Source organism: Leptodactylus fuscus, chromosome 3 (genome assembly GCF_031893055.1).
Source record: "Leptodactylus fuscus isolate aLepFus1 chromosome 3, aLepFus1.hap2, whole genome shotgun sequence".
Taxonomy (NCBI): Eukaryota; Metazoa; Chordata; class Amphibia; order Anura; family Leptodactylidae; genus Leptodactylus; species Leptodactylus fuscus.
The window spans coordinates 102,047,609-102,075,400 of NC_134267.1; the positions used below are offsets into that span (position 1 = coordinate 102,047,609).

The 27,792-nt window shown below is 42.6% G+C and overlaps 1 protein-coding gene across 1 annotated transcript in view; it reads right to left on the reverse strand.

Annotated features, from left to right (window-relative positions):
* The window catches only part of SLC35F1 (solute carrier family 35 member F1), a 313,760-nt gene that overhangs the window by 131,585 nt on the left and 154,383 nt on the right, over positions 1-27,792 (reverse strand). Inside the window, exon 2 of the mRNA XM_075268074.1 lies at positions 5,721-5,896. Coding sequence (XP_075124175.1) covers positions 5,721-5,896 — 176 coding nt within the window. The remainder of the gene's footprint in view (positions 1-5,720; positions 5,897-27,792) is intronic.

The following is a 27,792-nucleotide window of genomic DNA, read 5'->3' on the forward strand; positions in this document are numbered from 1 at the left end:
TGCCTCAATGGGGTCTGTTTAAGTAATCATTTATCAAGGTCTGTGTATTTAAGCATTATAGGGTATATATTGGTCTTCCTTTTAGCAGCATTATTATAGACATATCCCTTTATATGTATTTACTCATGTGAGACACGGTCTCACAAGGTTTTGTATGTATTTAACATTTTGTACTACCCTATCAGTATTGTGCCCATACCTATCTGCGGTCAGGTATTCTTTGGTACTTGAACTACCTTGTCCCCCCATTTATATGTATATGTTGTTATGTTATTTGTATATTTTTACTTATGTGATTAATAAATTTGATAGTTTTATTATAATTTTTGTATGTAAGTTTTTTTAATTTTTTTAATTATTTTGTTACACAGAGTATGATATGCTGTTTTTTGGTTTAATAATCTATATTATTCAAATTGTATTTCTTAATAAAACTGGAAAAGAGAAATATAGTGAAGATGGTAATACGGGTAACAATTAAAGGGGCTCTATCAGCAAAATCATGCTGCTAGAGCCCCACATATGCGTGAATAGCCTTTAAAAAGGCTATTCAGGCACCGGTAAAGTTATATTAAACTACCCCCCAGTTTTAAAAAAATAACCTAAAAAAGAATGTGCTTTACTTACGGATCGTGCACGCTGGGCGGGCATTCTGGGTGTGTCTTCATCTTCTTCCCGGCCTCTTCTTCCTCCGATGTCCTCCGGTCCCGTCTTCTTCCAGCGCTCGCTTGCGGACACTGATATGAAAAAACGGCCTGGGCGCATGCGCAGTAGCATGCGGCTTCTAATATGGCTACTGCGCATGCGCCTCGGCTATCACTGGCCGTTCGCGAGCGCTGGAGGAAGACGGGACCGGAGGACATCGGAGGAAGAAGAGGCGGGGATGAAGATGAAGACACACCCTGAATGCCCGCCCAGGGTGCACGTTCGGTAAGTAGAGCACATTCTTTTTTAGGTTATTATTTTAAAACGGGGGGGGGGTAGTTTAGTATAACTTTTACGGTGCCTAAATAGCCTTTTTAAAGGCTATGCACGCATATGTGGGGCTCTATCAGCATGATTTTGCTGATAGAGCCCCTTTAAGTGGCTGAAGTCTGCTAAAGACCTTAAAAAAACCAGCAGATTCGCAGATTCCTGATATTCAAATACTGTATTCCCTTCCCCCCATATTGATGGAAAACCAGTGTGCTCAGGAGTGCCATGTCATTGATAATAATAATAACCACTCTAAAGTTCACAGTGATGGGAAAGGTGTAAGAAGGTCCCTGATCCCAATGGACTGTGAGCAACACCACGCACTGTAAATGCGAGAATAAAGGGCCAGGAGTGAGTACATCTTAGCTCTGTGATCATGTCACTCAACAAAGGGAAGGGTAAGGAGGCCAATTAAAGTGCAGTGGGGTGCAGAAGTTTGGAACACGCGAACATTCGGTGCTCCAGATTGCTTATTTACGTATTTACAAATTTAAAAATATTTAGGGAAAGTAGGCTTAGATTTTTTAGAGGGATAAAGCATTGCCTTCAGATGATCTTACTCTAACTGTACAGACTTCCTTTAGAGGCATTGCCTAGTCAGCCTGAAAGGTATAGCAATGTTTTTTAGAGATATTATTCGAGAACATGGTACACTCTAAATTCAGTTTTGAATTTGACCCAATTTTGAATTTCACAGCGATGTGATAGGAACAGAGTAGTGTTTAATGTCATAGCATAACATACCATCTGCAAATCATGTGATCTTCCTTAAGAGAACACAGGTTCAGACATTCATTCTGACTGGGGGTAGAACAGTGCTGAGTCATACATTTGTGGAAACCAGCCTGGCATTTGTCAGCATAATCAATGCACTTAATCTAAGGGGACAGTGGTTCCAGGGAAGTGCAACTCCACACGTATTACTTGAATAGAAGCATCTGCTGCCACAGCCCACCTTGGTCTTCATCCTGCTCCGCTCATTTTCATAAAATTTGGTGCTCTAGTCACCCCTTGACTGTCCCTACCCTCTAAGACTTTACGTCTTACGTCCACGTCGCATACTCACCAGTCTTGACTGCTGTAAAATCTTCTTTCTTCCTGGTTTCTTGCATCATTTGGTGGGCGGGGTTTCACATGCAACCTTCCATTAGCTCCGCCCCCAAATTAGTGTGTAGCTCCGCCCACCCATATTGAACTATGAAGTACAGACAGCAGCAACTCCATTCTGTGTTACATACAGAGACTGCCTGCCATAATGAACACAATTGAATTAGCTAACCTGATAACTGGGAGAACAGAAGAAATGAAAGCAGCTCCTCTCCTCTATCTGAGATCAGGAAGCTAGGTCACGTGGTGTAGACACAGGAATAGCTAGAAACACAAGCTCGCTCCTGTGCACTTAGCCCCTCCTCTCCCCCCCCCCCCCCGAGAGCAGGCAGATACATCACTTGACTTTTGAGCAGATAAGTCAAGGGCTGTGTCAACAATGAATTGAATAAAGTAAGTGGACAAACAAAGCAGTTTTGCTGAAGCAGTGTATTTAGGAAAAGTATTACATCCACATTAACAAGCAGTATAGATAGGATCCTTGTGATGGGACAACCCCTTTAAGAAAAATATTTTTGCAAATTGTTGGATTTTTGTTAAGGAAGTTAAAATTTAAAAAAAACTATATAAATTTTGTATCCCTGGAAGTGTAATGCAACACAGAATGTCTGTTATCTCTCTATGTATACACAAAGATAACACTGAGTCCATTCTCTACTCTGTACAATGTACCGTATATACTCAAGTATAAACCGAATTTTTCAGCACAATTTTTATGCTGAAAAAGCCCCCCTCGGCTTATACACGAGTCAGGGTCCACGGAGCACAGCAAACTTCAAGGACCTGCATAATTTAAATGAAGGGGGAGGTCCTTTAGTGCTACTGCTCTGTGATTGGCTTGTCATGTAAGGTCACGTGACTGTGATGTCATCAAAGGTCCTGTAGCCACTAGAATGTAACATCTGCAGATAAGTCAGTGGCCATGATTCATTGCGTCTTATAGAAGATGGAGGAGAGGAGGCTACAGTAAAATGACAGTAACACACAGGTATATTAACACACAGGTATTAATGTCAGGCATTTGGGGTTATTAATTTAGTTTCAGTAACTCCATGTGCCTCACATTAATAGCAGTTAGCCCCATCATGTCCCTCATATTAACCCCTGTGGGCCCCATATAAGGGTTACGAATGTGTCAGACACATGGGGGTACTAATAAAGGACCTTAATTATAAAGATACCTAATTATCACTTCCATATGTCCCACATATCAGTAACTCTTATGTGAGGCACACAGGGGGTTAATGTGAGGGACATGATGGGGTTAACTGCTATTACTATGAAGCACATGGAGTTACTAAACTGTAATCCACATGACCAGACTTTATCTGCAATGGTGGATTCCCCCCCCCCCCAGGTTTATACTCAAGTCAATAAGTTTTCCCATTTTTTTGTGGTAATTACTCTAGTATATACGGCATTTTTTCTCTCCAACCCTGTGTATTGTAATATACATTTACTGTGCATATTATATGATCTGCATTTATATTAGATTTCTAGTAATCATAATAAATAATCTCTCATGGTAAAGGCAAAATCTATATCTACTGGGATACTTCATAGTGTTCTGTTCATCAAACAGTCAAAGCCCATCCACCAGCTTGTTGAAGAATACAAGAAGTGAGAAGAAGAGATAGCAGGCAAACTGCAGAGACAGGGTGATGAGAAAACCCTCTTGCTCTTACATTAATAGAAAAAAATGGGAGATTATAGAACATACAAATAATCAAAAAATTATCTTCCACAAAATATAATGGAGAGAAATTACTAACCCATTTATGAGAGTTTCCAGGTGTAGATAAGTGTAAATGTGGCTCATCTTTGGCACAAGCCCATTTTTACACTAAAGATGCACAATATTGTTCCTTCTGGTACCGGCTCACGACTTTTTCTGAAAATAGGCTGAGCGGGGTGGGGACCAAGATGGGCTGGGGCGAGATGCCTTGGTTCAACAAATTTACTATATCTCATGACTGGTGTAGATTTCAATTTTGGTTCAAGGGGTTAAGTATGCATTATTAAAAGCCTGGAGCATCTTAATAATTCAGGCACTTCTCACTCCAAGACTGATATACAGAATGCCAGTTGTAATAAATTCCCCTCATTGTTCCTGTCACGTGACCATGGGGAAGCATGAGAAATCACAGCCAAAATTAAAATAGATATAATACTCATAAAAAAATTATTCAGCTCAGGATCATCATCGTCATCCTTCTCGGACAGTACACCTCTATAAACTTGTACAATAAATTGTGGTGTTCCTTACCACCCAGAGATGACACTGAGCCATTAGGCTGGCCCCTCTGATAGTGCAGGGACAGATTACAAATTTCCAAAGTAGAAAAAAAATCAGGGCTCGTAGCAAGCCTGAGGAAGTGTGAAATACACGAAACGGTCGTTGCTTTTGTTGGAGTGCTACCATCTTTCTCTCCATGTGTACACATTTTTAATGGATATGGAATAAAAGGTCGTTAATTTTAAAGAACCGCTATGGAGAGTGCCCTGATTTTTTTCTACTTTGGACATATGTTAACCTGTATTCTCAGTATGCACCACCTGGCTTATAATAAGCAGCGGTTTCTGTCTGGACACCACCGTCTTTATTTCACTTCTTAGATTAAGCATCATTCAGACTGAGTAGGAGCAGTAGTGCTGCATTTTTTCTATTGATTGCAGATTATAAATTGCCCCATTACAATACCATCATGTACCGTAATTAACTGTATTGGCGCCCATTGATTCAGCTGATTATTGTGGTGGGTCAGAAGAGTCTACTGGAGGTATGTATATGTTGTGAAAACCTCAAGGTTTGACCAGCAGTGTCTTTTGGACCAAACTGGAACTACCATTAATACACTCTGGGATCTCTTCACATCCCTCTCAGTGTATAATAAGCAGAAGCCATGGGGAGGTGAGCAAACATAACAAACAGTGTAAATCACCTCCCCTGGGCTACGATGCGTCCTCTTCCAGCCTGCTGGATGATGTATATGTGACCCATATGAATGCAGTGGCCCTATTATAGGCCTCATCGGTCCCTGAAGTCATTCAGAAGATTAGGAAGCCTGAAGAAGTTGTGCCAGAAGCCAATGGGAGGTAAGTGACGCTGTTTGTTATTTTTAGTCATCTTCCCTGGGCTTCCACTTATTATACTCTGGGGTCTGAAGAGAGCATGTGGGGCCACTATGGTACATTACACTGTGTGGAACGATCACTATGAAACATTATTCTATGTGGAGGGGCCACTATGATACATTATAATGTGTTGAGGGGTCACTATGGGACATTATACTACGTGAGGTCCACTATGAGACATTATTCTGTCACAGGGATCTTTTGACGAGAAGGGGGGAAATCTCAAGTCTTCTAAACAGCCCAAGATAACTTTTATCTGCCCCTGATTGGAAACCAAAACTAATAGCACTGATATCTGTGGTATCGGGGCACTGAATTCAGCACACTGTCAGTTTTGTAGTAGTATGTCCCGTCATAGAGGACATGAAAGATCATCTTTAAGTAAGCATTTTTAAAAAATATTACATTATGGCTGTTATAAATGAAAATAACAAAACATATTACTGTTGGTATTTGCCAGACTTTGCTAGCAGCACATTCACAATGTTTTGGCATTCACTTACCTTGCCTTACAGCCAAAGTAGTTGTATAGACCAAAAATAGCAGGATGTAGTTAAGAAAACTCTGAAAGAGTGGTGTGTTGGCGTGGAAATCCTCTGATAGGTATTTACTTGTGAGTCTGATGCCACATAGAAGCAGAGATAACACCTGGCCCAGGGCTATAGACAACAACATTTCCCTGTGAGAAAGCATAAAAAAGCATTTATAAATTCTGACTACCATAGCAGATCTATATATTTAACAGAACATTCGAAATGGAAATACATCCCATAGTTATATTGTAACGGGAATTTATATGATTATTACAACCTGGATATCAAATAGTTGTCTGCTTTACGTCTGACTTCATGACTTCACTGATATCATTTTGCATTGAAATTTAAAAATTGAAATGGAGGACACACAATTCAAATAGGGTACAAGTGAGCCCCTATTTTGTGACTGATGGGAACTTCAGTGGTGGGTCGGTAAAGATTGGCCTGTACAACTCTATTGTCTATTTGCATGTGCTTTGTACATTTTATCTTTCGTTTTGCTGAACATGCTGTTGTCTTATAGAACTGTATCATGTCACTTTCATTGTAGTCATGTCATTGTGTCTGCTTTAGTCTGGTGTTTTCTAGAAGTAGGATGGCACAATGTCTCTTCAAATGGATGGAGTCTAATCTCACCCATTGGCTCCACAGCTGGTATGTCTCTTTCGTGCTCCTGGATATTCGGTATTAGCAGGCTATGACTTGGTGGGAAGGGCACTCTTATCAAAAAGTAGTATTCTTGCGCTTTGGGTCTTCCATTAAGACCTCTCCATTTTTACAGGGCTGGCTTTCCATCCATGCACAGCAATTCTGGAGCAGAGCAGAGTGTATTTCAGTTCTGCAAAATCATGCTTGGGTGGGTCAGAGTAGGAGAAAGTGAGCATAAAGTAACAACTGTGTGGCATAGTCAGAGTACACTCAGCAATACATTTCTGATTGCTTGGGGTCCCAGGGTCCCTCTACTGCAGGGGTGCCCAATACGTTGATCGCGATCTACTGGTAGATTGCAAAGGACATATGGGTCGATCGCGGGATGCAGGGATCCCCGGTGTCTGCTTCTTCACAGTGCAGGCTGAGAATCATCTCCGGACACTGGCAGGCTGGGGCTGCGGCAGCCACGCCTGCCAGTGTCTGTAGATGACTCTCAGCCTGCGCTGTGAAGAAGCAGACACTGGGGATCCCTGGGCAGCCACAGAACGCCGCTGTCTTGCTCTCGTGATCCGCCCGGCCCTGCCCACATGCCCGGCCCCGTCCACACACATGCCCGGCCCCGCCCATAGACACGCCCGGTCCCGCCCATAGGCCCGCCCTAGTAGATCTTTTGCCTTGGTCAGCAAAAAAGTAGCTCACACACTGAAAAAGTGTGAGCACCCCTGCTCTACTGGGTTCCCCACTAATCAAGTAAATGGAGGTCTTTTGTCCGATGTTTCAGTGGAGCAGCATTTGTACATGAGCACTTCCACTTCAAGAAGTCCTACAGCGACTGGATGAAGTATCAAAGTCCAGTATTGGGCTATCTTTATTAGTGTCTCATAGACTTTAAATGGTTAGATTCTAAATTGCTACTTTGTAGCTAGTGACTTCCAATATAATAAAGAAAACCTTGAGATTGTCTCCCCTTCCTCCACTAAGGCATCTTATATGGTAAGTTGAAAAGATATTACTAACGGAAGAAGGTGGTAGCATAAATTACAGAGGAAATTTCATACTGTATGATACATGGAATCTGTAGTCTTTCTTGAAGTATGACAGGGCTCAGGAATAACAATCAGGAAAAAAAATAACAAACCTACACTTCTTATTGTCCTTGTAACATAGTTTACTTATGTAATTGATGCCATTATTGATAGTTACAGAAATAAACCTATTATACTATAACAAGCTCACATTCCCAATTTAGCCAGTAAACTAATGGAGTGATGTACTGTATGGAATAACAATGTTTGGCAACAGTTCACTAGCAGACGAATACAAATCATATTTTATGCCAGTATTCCCAATCTGTAATTTTCTCATTAGTGGTGTTTTGTTTTCTTTGCGAGACGGCAATTTTCTGTTATTGAAACAAACACATTTCGCTACAATTAAAACTTCTGTATCATTAGAGAAAGAAATATGTAACAATATCTGCATTAAGAAGCTGGAACTGTTCTTTGTGTAGTGACTGTGAGTGCCCTTTGCTGTCTGCCGCGGGGCTCAATGAAGTGTTTCAGGCAGTTCTTTTCAGTGCTTGACCCATGTGTAAAAGTGCATGTGAAGCAGGCTCGCACTGTGGACATGATGAGCAGGATTTTTCTAAGTTGGTGTCAAACAAGTTTTTAGTTTTAATGTACAATTTGTGCGTTCTACATTATGCTGCATGAAATTCAACAAATGAAATGTTCCATAGGGTCTAGTGTAAAACAACCAAAAGCTGCCTGACAGATTGGGCTGACAGCTTTAGCCCTTTTAATGTAAGTTCACCAGTCTGCTTTTCTTTTGCTCATCCTGATAGACATTAGGTTATTGGCCTCTGTTGCTGGAATTTATATATATATATATATATATATATATATATATATATAGTGAAGTGGAGAGGAGTATAGTGTGGGAGAACCGCTATTTTTCCCCAAGACTGTTGCAGTATGCACAGGCGTTTAGCTTGTAGGTCCCGGACTGGAGTAAAGTTCGGGCCAGTCCTGCAGGGCAATCCATTCCAGGCTTGGAAGCAGACCAGCAGAGCTCTGTAAGTAGCACAGGTGTGCTGGTTAGTGAGAGAGAGGAGAGAGACTGAAACACTGACAACTAGCCTGAGAAAAGCTCTGCCAAAAAGGACACTGTTAAAGTGCTGGGTATGTGTACCCCTTGTTTACTTGTAAACCCTGTTTTGTTAGGAGGTCAGCAGTAGGCTGACCCCCTGGTTAGTGAGGGAAGAACTTGTTTAGTAAGCCGCCGGACAGGCGTAGGTTTTTATTTTCATTTGTTTGTTTAGACATGCTGAGCTGCTGAGCAGCATTACCTGTACCTGTAAGCTTGTCTGCTGCAATAAAGAAACCAGAGCTTCTGAATCCCCCGTACATCACAATATATTTATTTATATGACCCAGTCAACACAAGGACACAAAATGTGCAGCAAACTGGTTTATTTAGAAAAAACAGGAAAATAAATCTTGACTTTCACAAAAAAACAAAAACAAAATAAATACCTGCTCGTCTGAGCACTAACTAAGGAGTAGGTTAACCAAACTATATGTGTAGCTTACTTCCAGCCACACGGACAAAACAGGAGCAATATCGTCTCACCGGACTCAGGGTTACAGGACAGAACCATACACCTCCTTTCACCTCATGGAAGTGCCATGAACTGCAGGCTCTGCAGCCTTTTATGGGTCTGTAATGTGCCCAGGATCTACACTTGGGCTGAGACTTTCTCCAGATCCACCCTGTACCACACATATGTCAGAAAGCTGTCACCTTTGCCTGTCACCTTCTCACAATACACACACGCGCGCGCACGCACGCACGCACACACACACACACACACAAATATATAGTCTTTCTTTATACAGTGTCTATGCTTTAACATATTAAGATCCACAATGCATAGTTTAGAGGTGTGTGGCAGCTATTCTCACTGTGTGGTTTTTATAAATGCAACTACCGAGAAACTGAGCTGAGATGCTTAAAACTATGCTGTGCTAGGCTAAAGAGTAAGCAGAAAAGAAATGAACAACAACTACAAAGATCCAGTATATCAGGTCACATCTATACATAGATATTCACGGGGGACACAAAGCACTGAAGTTAGCTTTACAATAAATTATAAATGAGAGGTTCCTAGGAACACTACTTTTAGCAAAGTGAGGAGAGAGCAAATTTTGCAGTAAATATCTGTCAAATTGTGACAGTACTACTGCTTTTTCAAACAGTCCTGGATATTTTTTATACTCTGCCAGCTCCTGTGTATTTCATAGAGACGACAATGAGAGATGTTCTCATTGCAGTGTGGAGAGCTGCACTAGGGAAAGGTAGAATTTATTGTCAGCACTTCCAGAAAGAGAAAAAGTGGTCTCTTCACTTATTATTGCTGTCCGCTATCAAGAACGATTGCTGAGGCTCTAATTTACCTGATCCAGATATTCCGCTGTAAGGTCACATTTCTTGCTCTCCTCCTTTCCTACAATCAGTAAATCATTATCCCAATGAAAAACTATTTGGTGTACAGTGTTTCCCAACCAATGGCCTGGAAGCTGATTAATGGCACCAGAGATGAGATACCATTGTTACAATTTGATATTACAATCAAAACCATTTCACAGGCAGTTAACACTAGGGTTAGGCTGGAATTTCACATTTTTTGATGCACGTTTTAGAGCCAAAGCCAAAAAAGGATGCAAACAATAATAGAAGTTTCACATCTTTCCTTCATACTTTTCCTTCTTTTCTGATGCACTACTGGGTTTTGTTATGACCCAGTCTGACCCAGGTCTCAGCCTGTTAGGTTCAGTGTCTGAATGGCATTCTATGCCCAATTCCTTTTCCAAGCATGGAACATCAGGGCATAGAGACTTAAGGCTGGTTTCACACTGCGATTTTTGGAATGGATTTTGTTGCGGAATCCGCCTCAGAATCCGATACAAAAAAACGCCTCCTTCTTTTTTACGCTAGCGATTTTGTGCCGCTTGCGGAAAAAAATAAGTGTCCTGCCATTTCCTGCCGCGGATTCCGTGGCGGAATCCGCCACAGTGTCTGCAGCATGACATCTCCATCCCGACTAGGTCCATTAATTTGGGCCTAATCCGTAGCGAAAAGCCGCGATTGGATGTCGGTGCACTGCGGCTAGTTGTTATTTGAATTCAGTTTGACACTTTAAGGGACTGATGCACATACTGATTGTATACTGACACCTTTTTATGCTGATAGCAAACGCTGTCAGTCCCCTAGAGGACAGATAAGGGGATTAAAAGTAGAAAATTGTAAACAGAGTAGAGATAAGGACATTTATTATATGAGATAAGGACATTTATTATATGTCCTTATCTCTACTCTGTTTACAATTGCTACTTTTATATAATCTACAATTTATACAGTATACAATCAGTATGTGCATCAGTCCGTTTTTAGTCTCAAACTGAATTTAAACGGACGGATGGCATACTGATGTGTGAACCAAGCATAACATGGGAATGAGGACTGGTTATAGCTTTTCCCTCCATGTTTTCCAGTTTGCTTGGAAAACCCATTCAATACAATTGTAAGAATCTATTTGGACATTTTGATAACTTCACAATAACACTAATAGCAGTGGTGTAACTACCACCATAGCAGCAGAGGCAGCTGCCACAGGGCCCGGGACATTAGGGGCCCAGTGACAGCCGCTACCGCTGCTATCATTATACTCAGGGGTCTTTTCGGACCCTCGAGTATAATGATCGGCGGTCCGGGAGAGGTAAGCAGGGCCGGCGTTAGGAGGGGGGGGGGCAAACTTGGTTATTGCCCAGGGCCCCAGCACTTGCAGGGGCATCAGCACTTGCAGGGGCCCCCTGTTGATGGAATACTTTCCCTATTAATATAGGGAAAATATATGTCCGAAGCTGCAGCAACAGCTGATACACTGGAGCCAAAGCAAGAGCTGCAGGTCTGGCTCCACTCAGCGCTCTCAGGACGCTTTCTCGCTCCCCCCCCCTCCCTTTCTCTGGCTGTCCTCTGCCCACCAATGAGAGGACTGAGGAGAGCCCAGGAGGCGGGACTTATCCCTATACAGAAAATGGACCCCTGCCGAGCTCCTGGAAAGTGAAACTGAAAAAAGAAAACGCAGGTGCACAGGACATACTGGGGTTACTATGCTTATTAATATCAGGCATTTGGGGTGATTAATTTTGTTTTAGTAACTCCATGTGCCTCATATTAATAGCAATTAACCTCATCATGTCTCTCACATTAAACCCTGTGTGCCTCACCATAAGAGTTACTAATATGTGACACATATGGGGGTAATAATAATGAAGATACTTTATTATTACCTCAATGTCTCTCACATATCAGTAACTCTTATGTGAGGTACACAAGGGTTAATGTGAGGGACATGATGGGGTTAACTGCTATTAATATGAGGCACATGGAGTTACTAAATTGTAATGCATATGACCAGACTTTTTATCCACAATTGTCCTGGTATAGCGGTCAGTGGGTGACGTGACAGTATTTAGTCCTGTAGGGGCCACTAAGGGACATAATACTGTGTGCAGTGGCCACTATGGGGCATAATACTGTGTGCAGGGGCCACTATGGGACATAATACTGTGTGCAGGGGCCATTATGAGGCATAATACTGTGTGCAGGGGCCTCTAAGGGACATAATACTGTGTGCAGGGGCCATTATGGGGCATAATACTGTGTGCAGGGGCTACTATGGGGCATGATAGTGTGTGCAGGGGCTACTATGGGGCATAATACTGTGTGCAGGGGCCACAATGGGACATGATACTGTGTGCAGGGGCTACTATGGGGCATAATACTGTGTGCAGGGGCCACTATGGGGCATAATACTGTGTGCAGGGGCCACTATGGGGGATAATACTGTGTGGAGGGGCCACTGAGGGACATAATAGTGTGTGCAGGGGCCTCTAAGGGACATAATAGTGTGTGCAGGGGCCACTAAGGGGCATAATACTGTGTGCAGGGGGCACTAAGGGACATAATAGTGTGTGCAGGGCCCACTAAGGGGCATAATAGTGTGTGCAGGGGCCACTAATGGACATAATACTGTGTGCAGGGGCCACTAAGGGACATAATACTATGTGCAGGGGCCACTATGGGGGATAATACTGCGTGCAGGGGCCACTATGGGCATAATACTGTGTGCAGGGGCCACTATGGGCATAATACTGTGTGCAGGGGCCACTATGGGGCATAATAGAGCGCACAGGAATGCGTAGGAGGGGCTCGGTCAAGATCTTCGGTGTCGGGGGGGGGGGGGGGCATATGAAAAGTTCGTTACGGGGCCCCACCATTCCTAGTTATGCCACTGGCTAATAGGGTTATAAAGCCTGACTCACACAACGTGGTCTACGTGAAAACATTCATACATTGACTATGTTATTGCTCCCAGGCAATATAGAGCTAAATAAAAACTTAGCAAATATTATCAAACCTATATTAGATGAAGGCGAATTCAAAATGTACAACAATAGTAAGAATCGTATCCTTGTGTATCTATGGTAAATTGGCAGGAAAAAATAATTAATCTGTGAAAGGTGAGCTGGCGGCATTCCACATAAAGCAACGCTCATTTCATGCTTAGTTCTAAAATACTCAATTTACAGAAAAGTGTTGAATAGTCAGTGGGAGTATATTTCTGTTAAAAAAATAACTCAGCATAGAAAATATTATTTTATATGCACCTTGTATAATATAATATATTACGGTATGTGTAATATGATCCTTAATATCGTATTAGGGGCTGAATCAATAATTCAGTTTCCACCAGGGGATATTAAATTATACAGTATGGAAGACAATGCTATATTTTTCTCCTTTTTAAAAGGTTTCTTAAAATATAATAAGAGATACTAACTACTGAAACATTACCATGTAGGTTTCCATATTCTGTGAACTGTAGTTGTTGTTGTACGACAAAAATATTTCCATATACTAGAGCAGCGTCTAACAAGTCGACTAGAAGTTGCATATGGTTCACAGTCCCCTATCATATAACTCAGTCTTAATAGACCTTTTACTTTTGGAATAAGTTGTCTCTGAAACATAACATTTTTTTAAAATAAAGCTGGCTTCTCTTACTGTGTTATCAGGGTCAGTGCACACAGTTTTTTGGCTCTGATTTTGACACTAAATCCGCCTCAAAATCAGCCAACAAAAAAAGCCTTCCAAAAAACTCTGTGTGCACTGACCCTCAGATGGGATAGTCATTCTGGTATTTCATGTAGATTCATGTAATCTACAGATGTGCCAGGTCCAGGTCCATCAGTGCAGAAGACACTCGTACAGTCATCTATATATGTCCATATTAGGGCTTATGGGAAGGGATTGTCATCTTGAGACAAAACAGCAATGGAGAACAAGAGATGGGTACAACTTGAAGCATTGATCTCCTTCTGCTCCAAATGGACTAGACATGTTACAAACACTAGAACAGTTGGTGTTCTACTACTGGGACCTTCATGGTTCCAAAAATAAAGAATGCCAGTAACCATCAAATTTTGAGGATTTTGATTTCCTCTTATAGACCAGCTAGCATTTGAAAAAAACTCACATAACACCTACTTACATTACCATCATGGGAAGTAAGAGGAAAAGTATCCTATTTATCAATAAGTGGCTGTAGCTCTTGAAGTCCTTGTTTAGGCGGGCAATGTTGCTTTGAAATTAGTTACAGCAAAGACCTTGAAGAAGATCACACTGATGAAATACTGATTCTTTCTTACCAGTGCAATTGATAAAGAATGTTACATTGTTGTGATTGTCCTTGATCTGTTTCTTCTTAAGTCCTTATTTTAATTTCCAATTCACTTTATATTCTAGAAGGATCAATGGACATTATTACATTTATTTAAAAATCCACTATCACGGTTGGTTTATTATAGTATAACACTGTGGTTAACATAATGTTTGTTATATTCACACGCTAAAAAAACACTCTAGTAAAGAAAAAAAATGTTTTTGTAGTGAAATGGTATTAAATAACCTTCTTATTGTGAAGTTGTGAGCTCTCCACCTAAGCACTGACCTCCTCTCTGCCTCTCTGAAGCACACAGTGTTTTTTGTAGGAACAGGAGGGCAAACTATCATTGCAGGTCAATGGGAGTCAGACTGAGGTTCTAAGGCCCCATTCACACGGGGCAAGAGGGGGCGGATTTTGGCATGGAATCCACGTCAAAATCATCCCCCTCACAATGGTGGTCTATGTAGACTGCTAGCGTTCTTTATTCCGCAGGTGGCATGTTGCTGCTAGCGGAAAAAAAAAACGAGCTGCCCTTTCTTCAGGCGGAATCCACCTCACGGCAGCATGCTCCGGGCTAGGCCCATTCATTTGGGCCTACGCCAGACCGGAGTGCTGCGACTGTGGGAAGTCGCGGCAGGCGGATTTTGGCCATATTCTGCCGCGGCTCCCCATGTGAACTAGCCCTAATAGTCTTGTATTGTGAGTTTTACCTTCTCTTCATACAGTAAATATTTTGTGTATCAGGGGAACAGAGAGGAGGTCAGTGCTGAAAAGGGAAGTGTATAACTCCATAATAAAACTGTCCAGAAGTTATAACAAACAGGCTCAAACAAGATGGACAAAAACATTTTTTACTGGGGTACTTCTTTAAAGGGCATTCACATCTGTATCTACAACAGGGGTTCCCTGACTCCCATCTGACACTATTCAGGTGCAAAATGAATACAGAGGTGACGTGGCTTTCTCCATTCCCTTATATAACAATTACAATTACAGCAGAGCTTGAGTCAAATTTCTATACATTCTCTGTCTGGATAAGGCAGTCATCTCTCCTCAAAAGAGGACACCCAGTCTTGATAGATGTGTGAATCCCATAGGTATGTCTTGCATCATATAATTATGGCAAACCCTATGTATATGCCATTATTGTCTGTGATGGAATACCCATTTAAGTTAGGCTTACAATGTCTTATTTTAATGACCCATGAAGAATAGGTGGAGTACACGAACAATAAGAAATGCATAATAATGCACACAGACAATTTCCAACTTGTTATCTGAATTGTACCGATTGGTTATAGACAAAATATGTAGGAATTTCCTAATGACATGTTACAGTGGTTCAAGATACAATGACCACAAGTTACAGCATTTTCATAAATATACATTTATGTACATGTAACATATACATACATACATTCATATACATTTCAAACATACATGTCACTATGGTCTTTCCTGGGCAATTGTAACTTGAAACCCTATTCTGCTGACAATGCCATAGGTTGTGCCAATCTATAGTGTGTATTACTGGTAAAATTCCTGTAAACAGGTGCATTACATTGGGTCAAATAGAGCAATATTATAAGGGTTATCCACTTTCTGAAGGGTCCTAGAGCCTGAATCCCACAGATCAGCTGTTCTGGGACAGTGCAGTAATGTTTACATGCTGGATCCTGAGCTATTCACCTGTACAAACTGTTCAAGAGCCTTTAAACACAGAAGCTATTTTATAACAGTTTAAAGGACAGCACTGCAATGCCACTCCTTATAATGTTTACATGCCAGGAGCGGAGCTGCTTGCCATACAAAGTGAAGCAGTGGCTTTGAAGAGGACCTTTCTTGATCTCGGGCACCTGCAATTTGATATACCGCTAGAAAGCTGATAGTGTGCTGAATTCAGCGCACTGTTGGATTTCCCGTTATGTGCCCTGGTGCAAGAGATATCAGTGGACTCACCGATATCTCTTCACCGTTAGAAGGGTGTTCCTGACAGTCTAGCTGGGCTGTGAAGAATGCCCCTCCTGAATGTACTCATCCATAGCCCTGTACTGTCAGAGGGGGCGTTCCTTACTGCTCAGGAATGACGCTGAGCGGTGAGGAATGCTAGACTAGTACTCAGGGGGCGTTCCTCACCGCTCAGTGGTAAGGAACGCCCCTTCTGACAGTACAGGGCTATGGACAGTACTGTCAGGAGGGGCGTTCCTCACAGCCCAGCTAGACTGCCAGGAGCGCCCTTCTGACAGTGGGCAGACATCGGTAACGGCACTGATATCTCTTGCACCGGGGACATAACAGGAAAGCCGACAGTGCTCTGAATTCAGTGGCTTTCTAGTGGTATATAAAACGCAGATTCCCGAGAACATGAAAGGTCCTCTTTAAGTAATGGTGCAGTGCAGTGCTGCAGTAAGTAAAGCCACCACTACACATTATGTGACTAGTGAGCAGAACAGCTCCCGGCATGCAGACTTATTAAAATTGGTTTGGTGACCAATACTTCAATCTGCCAATGTTGTTTTACTGAAAAGGAATGATAGAGAGATTTGTTTTTCCCCTGTTGTTAGCATAAAATGTCACTCCCCATTGTGCAAGCCCACAAGTACCTGATAAGTATTTTTCAAGTAGGCAAGCACTCTATTGAATAACAAGATGTGTATATGCCTGAGGCAAACTTGCTTAAAAAATTATAATTATGCAGGTTCAGACTATAAGATATGTACAATGTGTTACGCCATGGAGCTCTCGCTGGTGTCTATCAATCATCTCAGTGTATTCTATATGTTACATAAATCTAATGTAAATCATCTTCTTACCAATCTATCCGCATCAGAAATAATTCAACAGCAAGAACACAATCACCTGCGTTACTGGCATCAGAAAACCCATTTTACTGGGCAATGTCGTGGCTAGACCAGAGCTTGAGTTATTCTTTTCCTGATTTGATTATATAGTTATAATATCTGACAAAACCCAATTCTGATTCATCTTTACTTCTTGGAAAATTGCATTTCTACTAGCGTATAGCACTCAATACATAGTAGAGAAGAAATATTTCTAGAATTGCAAAAACTTATCAATTCTATTGATAAAGAATAGAGATGAGCGAGTAGTATTCGATCGAGTACTACGGTATTCGAAATACTCGTACTCGATCGAATACCACGCGGTAAAAGCAGTAAAAATTCAATTCCCCTCCCACCCTCCCTGGTGCTTTTTTTTACACCAATAACTATGCAGGGGAGGTGGGACAGGAACTAGCACAACGCAGGCATTGAAAAAAAAAAAAACGTATACAGTCATTGGCTGGCTAAATCAGTAGCAGCGGCAGCAGCAGCAATAATAATAATAATAATAATAATACTTGGACTTGGACGTGTTAGATGCCCCCAGGCATGCTTCCCCTGCTGTCCCAGTTGCATTCCAGAGGTGTTGGAATCATTTCCTGAGGTGTCATTGTGGACTTTGTGACTCCAATTGGTCGAATTTTGATTTTCCTGAAGCGAGCATGTTTTTTCCATAGACTATAATGGGATTCGATATTCAAACAAATAGTCGAATATTGAGGACTACTTAATTCGATTTCGAATTTTCGAATATTTCACTACTTGCTCATCTCTAATAAAGATCAAGGTGTTCTCATTATTCTTTGAGCATAGTAGGTCATGTATGATCCAGGCATCTTTGTTAGAACTTAACCAGTTCTTTGCTGAGTATTTTGTACTTCTAGGACCAGACACTGGTTAGATATTAACCCTTAATTTCATTGCATTTTTTAATTTTTGTGTTTTTGTTTTTTACACCCAGCATTCCAAAAGACAACTTTCTCATGTTTCCATTTACGTAGTCACATGAGGACTTGATTTTTGTGTGACAAGTTATACTTTAAAATAGTACAATTTATTCTGTACATTGTATTCAGAATTGGAAAAAAAAAAAAAAATAGAATGACGCTGGGTTCACACTAGCGCCCGGAGTCCGTTCTGAGCTTTCCGTCTTCTGCATGCAGAAGATGGAAAGCTGTCAGACCGGGTGTGGCTGTGAGCACTGGTGAGCGTTTTATGCCCTCCGCCGCAAAACCGTTTTTTTTCAACCGGACACAGAGTACTGCATGTCCGACTCTGTGTCCATTAAAAAAAAAAAAAAAAACGGTTTTGCCACGGAGAGCATAAAACGCTCACCGGCGCTCACGGCCGAACACCTTTCAAACCCATTCAAATGAATGAGTATGAAAGAGTCCTGCATCTTTCCGTCTCCTGCTCTGTTTTGTGCAGGAAACGGAAACCTGCAGAACGGAGACCAAGCGCAGATGTGAACGAGCCCTGAGGTGGAATTAAGAAAAAAATGCAGTACCTCTTTTTTCTTCTGAGTTTTGTTTTATGGCATCAATTGTATGGTAAATATGCTATGCCAGCTTTATTCTCAGGGTTGGTACAATCACTGTGATACCATATTTATAGTGTTTTTCATGTTTTAATAACTTTACAAAAATTCTACAATTTTGAAGAAAAAAAAATGTTTCTTTGAATTACCATAATTTGACCTTTTTTTTATATTTGAATCTATAGAGCTGCGTAAGGTGTTATTTTTGCAGGAAAATATGTAGTTTTTATTGATACCATGTGTGGGGAATGTATGACGTTTTGATCACTTTTTATTCCTTTTTTTGAGACAAAGCAGCGAAAAAATGCCAGTTCAGCCATTTTGATTTTTTTTTTTTTTAACTGGTATGACATTTACCTTTTTTAGACAAATGTTTTTAGATTTCAATAGCCTGGCCATTTTCAGACTTAAGTAGGCCTAATTTGTATATGTTAACTTTTATGAGTCAAAACAGAACTGCTATTAATATGCTTCAGCCCCAAGAGTATAATTAGCAAAGACCCAGGAGAGGTGAATAAGCATAACAAATAGTGTTACTCACATATCCTGGGCTCTGACATGGGTCCCAATCCTCTTCAGGACTCTTCCAGACTCCTGAATGAAATCATGGACTGCTGACTCCTACAATTGGGCTGTATGCGTGCCACGCCGTTGTCATGATGTATAGACACAAGTGCTATAACACCAGTGTGACCTCTGTTAGCTCAACCATAGTCCCAAAGAGGATGGGGAGCTGTGCCAGAGCCATGGGGAGATGAGTAACACTGTTTGTTGTCTGTTAACTCACCTTCCCTGGGTCTCTATTATACTCTGGTGAACAGACCCCAAAGTATAATAGTAGCTCATGGGCAGCAAACCCCATAATCTTAGGTTTGGCAAAATTCTTAACAAGAAATGGTTTATTCATCTCTATGTATGTTTTTTTTTTTAATTTTATTAGAGTAGATGCGACTCTGAGACATTATGTTGTGTTGAGGGGCTACCGTCGGACATTATGCAATGTGGGGGCCGCTATGAGACATTATACTTTGTGGGGGCCACTATGAGACATTATACAGTGTGGAGGGGCCACTATGGGACATTATACTACGTGATTGACTGCTATGGGACATTACTCTGTTACAGGGATATTTGGAATGAATGTGGGGGAGGGCATGCTTTCTCAATAGCCCAGGGCACAAAATACACTTAATCCACCCCTGAATATAATAAAATATAGTAAGCATATAATATCAAAAAAGGACAGAAAATGAGGAAAACATCCATTTCAACCAGAAAATCCTTTATTTTTTTAATCATTAAAAGTCAACCAAGCGTCAGTCTCAACCATTAATAATAACTGAAATGGGTTATCCCATTTTAGAAAGTGATGGGGTATTGCTAGGGTAGGCTAGCACTTTATTGTGTGGGGTTCAACTCTTGGGACCTCAGCTCAAATGTATGCCTTTATCTTATTTTTCATTTAAAGGAGTTTTCCAAAACTTATCTTGAGTTGACAAAACCCTTTAAGCTAGGAAAACATGTTTGGAAGATACTGTCAAAATTCATTACCCGTCACCAAATGCCAGTCCTCTACACTCCATTGTGACAGCTAGGTTGCAGGAATACTGTGTCTATAGTGATAGTGATCTAATGTCACATGGCCATATATTCTAGAAAAGCTACAAAATGTTAAATGCATATATACAAAAACATCTCTGTGTAAGGTGTAAAAGCCACTGCAAGGAGATGACACAAGTCATGATATCACTATGGATGCAACATTGGGGGTCTAGTCTTTGAATTGTGTGTGAAGGGTGAGATTTTGTGCTTTTTGATCTTTCTGTCTCTATAGGCATCAATGGGTTTTGGGTTTTTTATGCTGTCATATAGGTACAATTCTATTGCTGCACTCAACTATCGCCGGTGTGCTTAAGACCCCATAATGTAGTAAATTGGTAAGTATTAAATAAAAAGAAATATTGTTCACTGTGCTGTAAATTGAAAAACAGATTTATGTCCTCAATAAAGTTGAAGGAGGCAGATTGTTAAATTTATTTAGGATGTGTGTAGATTATAAATATACTGTATAGATAGAATCTGGGAAAACAAAATGCATTGTTAGACCACTGTACATATTCGGAATCAGGGACAGTGGCAAAAATGTGCCAATAGATCCCATTTAGCATAAGATGATTCAAACCATATTACTCATACATTTGTGAATTCATTGTGAACACACAAAGCTTTGCCCTTAGAAGAACATAAAAACCTGTAGCTGAAGCGTAGTTTGCCGCCTTTTTCATATTGACTGAGAAAATTTTTTTTTTCTAAAAATACTCAGCAAAATAAAAAAATCTAAGGCACATATGAAAAAATACATACTCTCAAATCCAATAGATAGACTAACCTGAATGTCCTACAGAATCCTCATTATCTGACAAGAAAGTTGTTGGTCAGGAACTATTAGGGCTAGTCCACACAGGGCACAGTATGGTATATTTTGGTCCTGACTGTGACACAGGAAGTAGGAGTAGGCCCAAATGAATGGGCCTAGTCCGTAGGGTGCTGTCGCGAGGCGGAAGCTGGGGCTGAATCAGCCGCAGAGTCTGCCTAAAGAAAGGGAAGCTTGCTTCTTTTTTCCGTGAGCGGGAACATGCCGCTCATGGAAAAAAGGAAGCTAGCAGTCTTCATAGACCTCTATTGTGAGGGGGTGGATTCTGAGGTGGATTCGGTATCAGAATCCACCCCCTCATGCCCCGTGTCAATGAGCGCTAAGGAAATAGTAATATCAGATGGTATTTAAAAATTTAAAAGGGGTTTCATGTACGGTAAGTAATAACCACAAGATCCTTGAAATCTGATTGCTGTGAGTCTGTCTTTTATGTCCTGTGATGTGCTGTGTAAATGAATGAGCAGCTGTGTAATAGACATCATATAGGCCAAAGCAGTTAAAGTTTCACTTTTACTTATGAAGCTACAAGTAAATTTCACTAATTAATAATAATAATAATAATAATAATAATAATAATACATTTTAAAAAAATATCACACTGAGATAGATATTTTGGATTGCAGCAAAATTTGGAGTGCAGTTAGGCCTCAGGCAGATATGGATATATGGGTATTACCACAAGGGGCAAAAATTGTGAATTTTTGAGCTATTATTGCTTGTAATCTCTGTTTGATGCAAAGTTGCAGAACATTTTCAGCCTTTGTTTACATCACAGATGTCTGGAAGCAAATCTGGCAAAAATGGCCCCACCCTCTTATGCATTCACAGCTAATCTGAATATTCATAAAAGGATGATTATCTCTGCATTGTTTTATCAGGTTGTGGCCACGAACGTATATTTCTGCTCCTACTGAAGCCAACTACACAGCACTATTTTTGGTTTGGGAGGCCTTTTGGACCAGACAGACTCCCTTTAAGAAAATGTGATTTTTGTATTCTAACCATCTGATTCTACATACATGAAGAATATATGTCATTTCTTCACATTCATATGTCCTTTTTTGTATAGTGGTTATGAAAGAGGACCAAGGGCTGGGCCCACAGGTTCAGCAGGTACACGATGCCACACAGACGCACACAGTGTTTTAATCCCCAAGACAAAGTTTACTGAATAAGTCACAGAATAGCGACCTGGGAAAACATGTAACACGGTATAAACAGAGAAGAAATACAAACTAATATGCAACAGAATATTGCAGCAAACTAACACTATACTCCTAGTTCCCACAGTTACTTAACAGGTACCAGATACAAGTCCTTTAAGAACACGGTTCTCCTGGATCGGTCCCTCGTTGGGGTGCACCCTAAGTATTGCGCAATACTATTTGTAATCCACAGTGAAATGGGGTCTTCACATAAAAGTACAGTTATATCCTATGCTCCAGCTCTCCACTTAACAGACAGGCCAATTTCCCAGATGATAAGGTGTCAGCGTAAGAGTCCCTTATATTTCACCACGTGGACGCGGCCAAGCCGTACTTACAAGTCCTTGAGGCCTTCCTCTCATGTGGTCTCCTTTACCTTCTGAGCTTCAGAGCTTTCCAGACTCAGTCCCAAAAGTAGCACCACAGACTCTGTGTCTCCAGACTCAGTCCACAGCCAGCATGGCAGTTCTTCCATCCAGCAGAGCACAGGCTGCCTTCCAGCATGTCAGGTCTCCACTGTCCCCTCAGCACATCACCTCCAGCCAGGACCCTTCTCTCCACAGAACTCTACTTCCTGTTTCCTGGTAATGGATGATGCAAAAGACTATCTCCAGTGCAAGGTATCAAAACTGCAATCCCAGCACACTGCCAGGCTTGTAGGAGTCCAAAATGTCCCAGTAATTATCTGTAATCAGAGTTTGCAACCTCGAACAATATTTACATTCTGAAGAATTAATTGCATTAATTCCCTATGGGCATTTATTAATTTGCTGCCACCTACTGACCAAAGTTAGTTCCTGACAGTTTACTACATCACACCCTTACATGCCACCCCACTAAAATGTTGGCGTCCCGACAACTCTACCAAATAAAATCATCAGCTGCATAGCGCTGAGGGGGGATACCTGCCGTGGAGCGCTCCGACCTGCGAATGCCTGGGTTTGGTGTCACTGGTGTAGGAACTGTATTCAACTCCTCTCGGGGTAGTACTGCAGTTTCTGGGGTATCATTTGTCACAGGACATTCAGGAGTAGGCACTTCATTCGTCTGTACAGGCGGCATAGTGACCAGCCACCACCCGGTGTCTCTTGAACGCACTGGGTCTGGACGTCTTTGCTCAACTTCTCCAGTATTTTCAAGCAAGGACCGTCCCTCAGAAAGACATGGTCTCAGCATGTTACGGTGTAACCTCCGAGTTGGCCCATCAGAGTTTTCTGCTTGGACATCATAGACTGGACCTTCTGAAAACACTTGTCGTTTCACAATGTAGGGCTGTGATTCCCAGCGGTGATCCAATTTGTTAGTGGGCCGCTTTTCACGAACCAGTACTCTTTCACCTGGTAACAATGGTACTGTTTGCACCGGTTGATGATCTCTAGGGACTTGCTTTTGCAATCTCTCATTGACCACCCGTTGGATGGTTCTCAGTTTGTCTCGGTGTTCCTGCACCCAAGAGTCAGCGGTTCTAGTTATCTCTTCAGAAGGTGGGTTGAGATTCATTTCCGTGATTTCCTGTCCAGGACGACCAAACAGCAGCATGTACGGGGTATAGCCAGTAGTGTTATGAACACGATTATTGTATGCCCAGAGCAGCTCGGGCAAATATTCAGGCCAGCGCCTTTTACGATCTGTTTCCAGAGTACGGAGCATCTGTAGAAGTGTTTTGTTGAACCTCTCACAGGCTCCATTGCCCTGCGGGTGGTACGGAGTTGTTCTTGACTTCTCCATCCCATACAGTCGACATAGCTCTTCCATCAGTTTCCCTTGAAAGCAAGCTCCTTGGTCAGAATGAATTCGTTTCGGGCATCCATACACCTGGATGAAGTGTCTGCACACTGCACGGGCGGCTGACTCTGCCGTCTGGTCACGGGTTGGTACTGCCACAGAGAACTTTGTGAAGTGATCCGTCATCACAAGGCAATACTGATGCCCACTCACTGATTGTCCGATTAAGATGTAGTCAATCATCAGAATTTCTAGTGGTGCGGATGTATGAATCACTTGAATGGGGGCCCGCTGCTCTGGAGGTTTCGCCAGCTCACAAACTCGGCATTTTTGGCACACTTCCCTAACAATTTGCTCCAGCCGGGGACAGTATACGAATCTCTGCACCCACCTGTACGTTTTCTCTGCTCCAAAGTGGGCACCCTTCTCATGTCCCTCAAGGGCTACTCTTCGGGCCAAGACACCTGGGATCACTATTTGCCACCTCTCTTCAAGATCTGTCGGCAGGAACACTCTCCGATACATGACCTCATTTTGAATTATTAGCCGGTCCCATTGTTGTAACAGTTTCCATCCGTCTGAAGACAAATGACTTCGCATGTCAAGATTAGGCCAGGTTTCCATTTTAACCCAGTATTTTATTTTCCGTAAGTCCGAATCATCATCCTGCACCTGTGCCCATTCTTCTTCAGTCTTCCCTAATAGCACCGTGCCACCAGTAGCCACCCCACTTGAGCTTGCCAAGGGTGACCGTCGGGGCACTCGACTGAGATCAGGTATTTCAGTTCCTTCATTTTCTTCATCGACCTCTCTGACTGGCACCTCCCAGGTGACTCTAGATAGTGCATCAGCATTGGTATTGTCTTTGCCAGCACGATATTTGATGGTATAGTTATACTTCGCTAGTCTAGCCATCCACCTCTGTTCTAGAGCACCAAGCTTTGCATTCTGCAGGTGGGCCAATGGATTATTGTCTGTTCGTACTAGTACATGGGCCCCGGTCAGGTACCCTGAGAATTTCTCGGTCATCGCCCAAACCAACGCCAACAACTCGAGCCTGAAGGAGCTGTAGTTATCCGGATTCCGCTCAGAGTCCCGTAGGGATCGACTAGCATATGCGATGACTCGTTCTTGGCCTTCCTGTTCTTGAGCTAACACTGCTCCTAATCCGTGCAGGCTTCCATCGGTATACAGGATGAATGGCCTGTCAAATTGAGCAAATGCCAGGATGGGAGCGCTAGTCAGGGCCTTCTTTAGTTCATCAAATGCTTGTTGCTGAGGCGGCCCCCATGAGATAGGGCGTGTCTTCGGACCCTGGGAAGTCCCTCTCAAGAGTTCATGTAGTGGACCAGCGATTTTCGCAAACCCTTTTATAAATCTTCGGTAGTAACCGGCCAGTCCCAAAAACGCTCTCACTTCCCGAAGTGTCTTGGGCTGAGGCCACTTGCTCACGGCCTCCACCTTACTATCTGCAGGACGAACTCCTTCAGCAGATACCTCATGTCCCAGATACTCTATGCTGGTTTGAAAGAGATGGCACTTTCTTGGTTTGATTTTAAGGCCATGAGCGCGGAGCCTACTGAGCACTTGCCGCAATCTCCTCAAATGTTCTTCAAATGTGGGTGCATGGACTATCACGTCATCCAGGTATATCAGTATCGACTCGAAGTTCAATTCACCCAGGCAGTGTTCCATCAGACGTTGGAAGGTACCCGGAGCATTCGTCAGCCCAAATGGCATTCTGTTGAATTCGTACAGCCCCATCGGTAGAATAAAGGCAGTTTTCTGCCTATCCTTTTCTGCAACAGGTACCTGCCAGTAGCCGCTTGCCAGATCTAGGGTTGAGAAATACTTGGCACGCTGCAAAGCCGTCAATGACTCTTCTATCCTTGGCAGAGGAAAGGCATCCTTTACTGTGGCTGCATTCAATTTTCGATAGTCCACACAGAACCTCAAGGACCCATCTTTTTTCCGCACCAAAACCACCGGCGCAGCCCATGGGCTTTGGCTTTCCTTCACTATCCCACTGTCTATCATCTGAGACAGCATGGTCTTCACCTCTTGGTAGAGAGTAGGTGGGATCTGCCGGTATCTTTCTCGTATTGGGGGAGTATCCCCAGTGGATATTTCGTGCTCAATGGCCGTTGTGCACCCAAAGTCTTCCTCACTCCGAGAGAAAGCAGATTGAAACTCCCACAGTACGGCTTCAATTCTTTCCATTTGATCAGAGGTGAATTGGCTTGCATCAATTTCCATTTGCTCCAAAATTCGCTGGCCATTCCACTCAGGTGTGGGCTTCTCTTCAAAATTCTGGTCCACTGCCAAAGTCCAAGCATCACCTTTCACTACCCGTAGGGCTAACTGTCTACCTGTGAGTGTCTCTGCTTGGAGCACATGCAATTCAGCCACTTTCTCTCCTGCATGAAATGTAACTTCATAATCATGTACGTTGATACACCGGACTAGCACTTGTCCATCTGCAACTGATACAATTGTTCTGGCGATCACTGGACTTCGGCTAGCTTCTGACAAGCCCAGGGGTTCAATTAGCACATCTATGCCATTCAGCTTCCGGTTTCCTCCAATCGGCATACGTATTATCTTCTCCTGACGTGGGGGTACGGTGCAAGTAGTCCCATATGGAGCATATACTGTTCCAATGGGTTTACCCACAGGGGTGCTTTTACAGATACCGCATGCTCTGATCAAGCGCTGGAATGCTCTCCGGGTGGGCTTATGGGAAGTTGCTTTCTTCCAATAACCAGGGCCCTCTTTTGAAAACATGACTTGATCTAGTTCTCGCAGGATATTCATTCCCAGTACGACTGGGGCTTCATCTCGAGCTGGCTTCTCCACCAGCACCACTCCCTTCTTGCCAACGTCTTGTCCGCATAGCTCTATTCTCATCCAAGCTACTCCGAACACAGGTATAGCAGTCTGGTTCACAGCCGTTAACTTAATCAAAGTGTCCTTCTCAGGTTTCATCAGATGGCCGAAGTTTCTCTCAAAGAATTTCAAAGGCATCGTGGTTACTTCTGATCCTGTGTCTATAAGACATCTCACCCATTGTCCTTCAATCAGCACTTCCAAGTAAGGGCTTTCGGCCACAAGGTCCCGAGGGTCTTCAGGGGCGTCCTGGCACTTTACTTCCCCCGCGGCATGCCCCGCTGCCACAGGGAGTTCCCGTTTAACGGAAGACATTCTGGGTTTGCGTGGTTCCTCGGGCATTGCCGGGCGATATGTCCTCTTTCTTGGCATATCCAACACTGGGGGCCCCTTGCCCTCGAATAACTTGCAGAACCCCAAGTCTGTCCAGGTGTAGGTGGATACGGACTGGGGTGATGCATGGTGAAGTTTCTTGTTCCCTCCTCCAGAGGAGCTTGACATGGTGCAGTAGCCATCAGAGCAGCACCCCTTTCCCAGTGTTCAGGCGGAACTGGGGCCTGTAACCGTTCCAACTGTCTCTGAATTTCTCCCACCGATGTGCTAAGTACCTTCACCAACTCTCGCAAATCTTCTTCATTGGAAGGAGTTCTCTGACTTGCTGCAGACTGCATTCTCACGTTGTACACTCCATACTCTTCTTCTTTATCTCGAGCCACTGCTTCTGCTTGTATCCTCTGAAACTGTAAAGTAGCATCCACCCGGATACGGTCCTTGAGCACCTGGCGCAGAGGAGGGCTTCGCAAACCGAGGATGAACTGATCCCGGAGGATTTCATCTCCATTTCCAAGGTCATTAGCACCCCTGGCCTCTCTCTTTCGTACATGTGACCAAATCTCCTGGAGGGCATTGGCAAATTGGGGGATGGTCTCATCTTCACGCTGGAAGCGAGTGAAGAAGCGGGATCTAAGG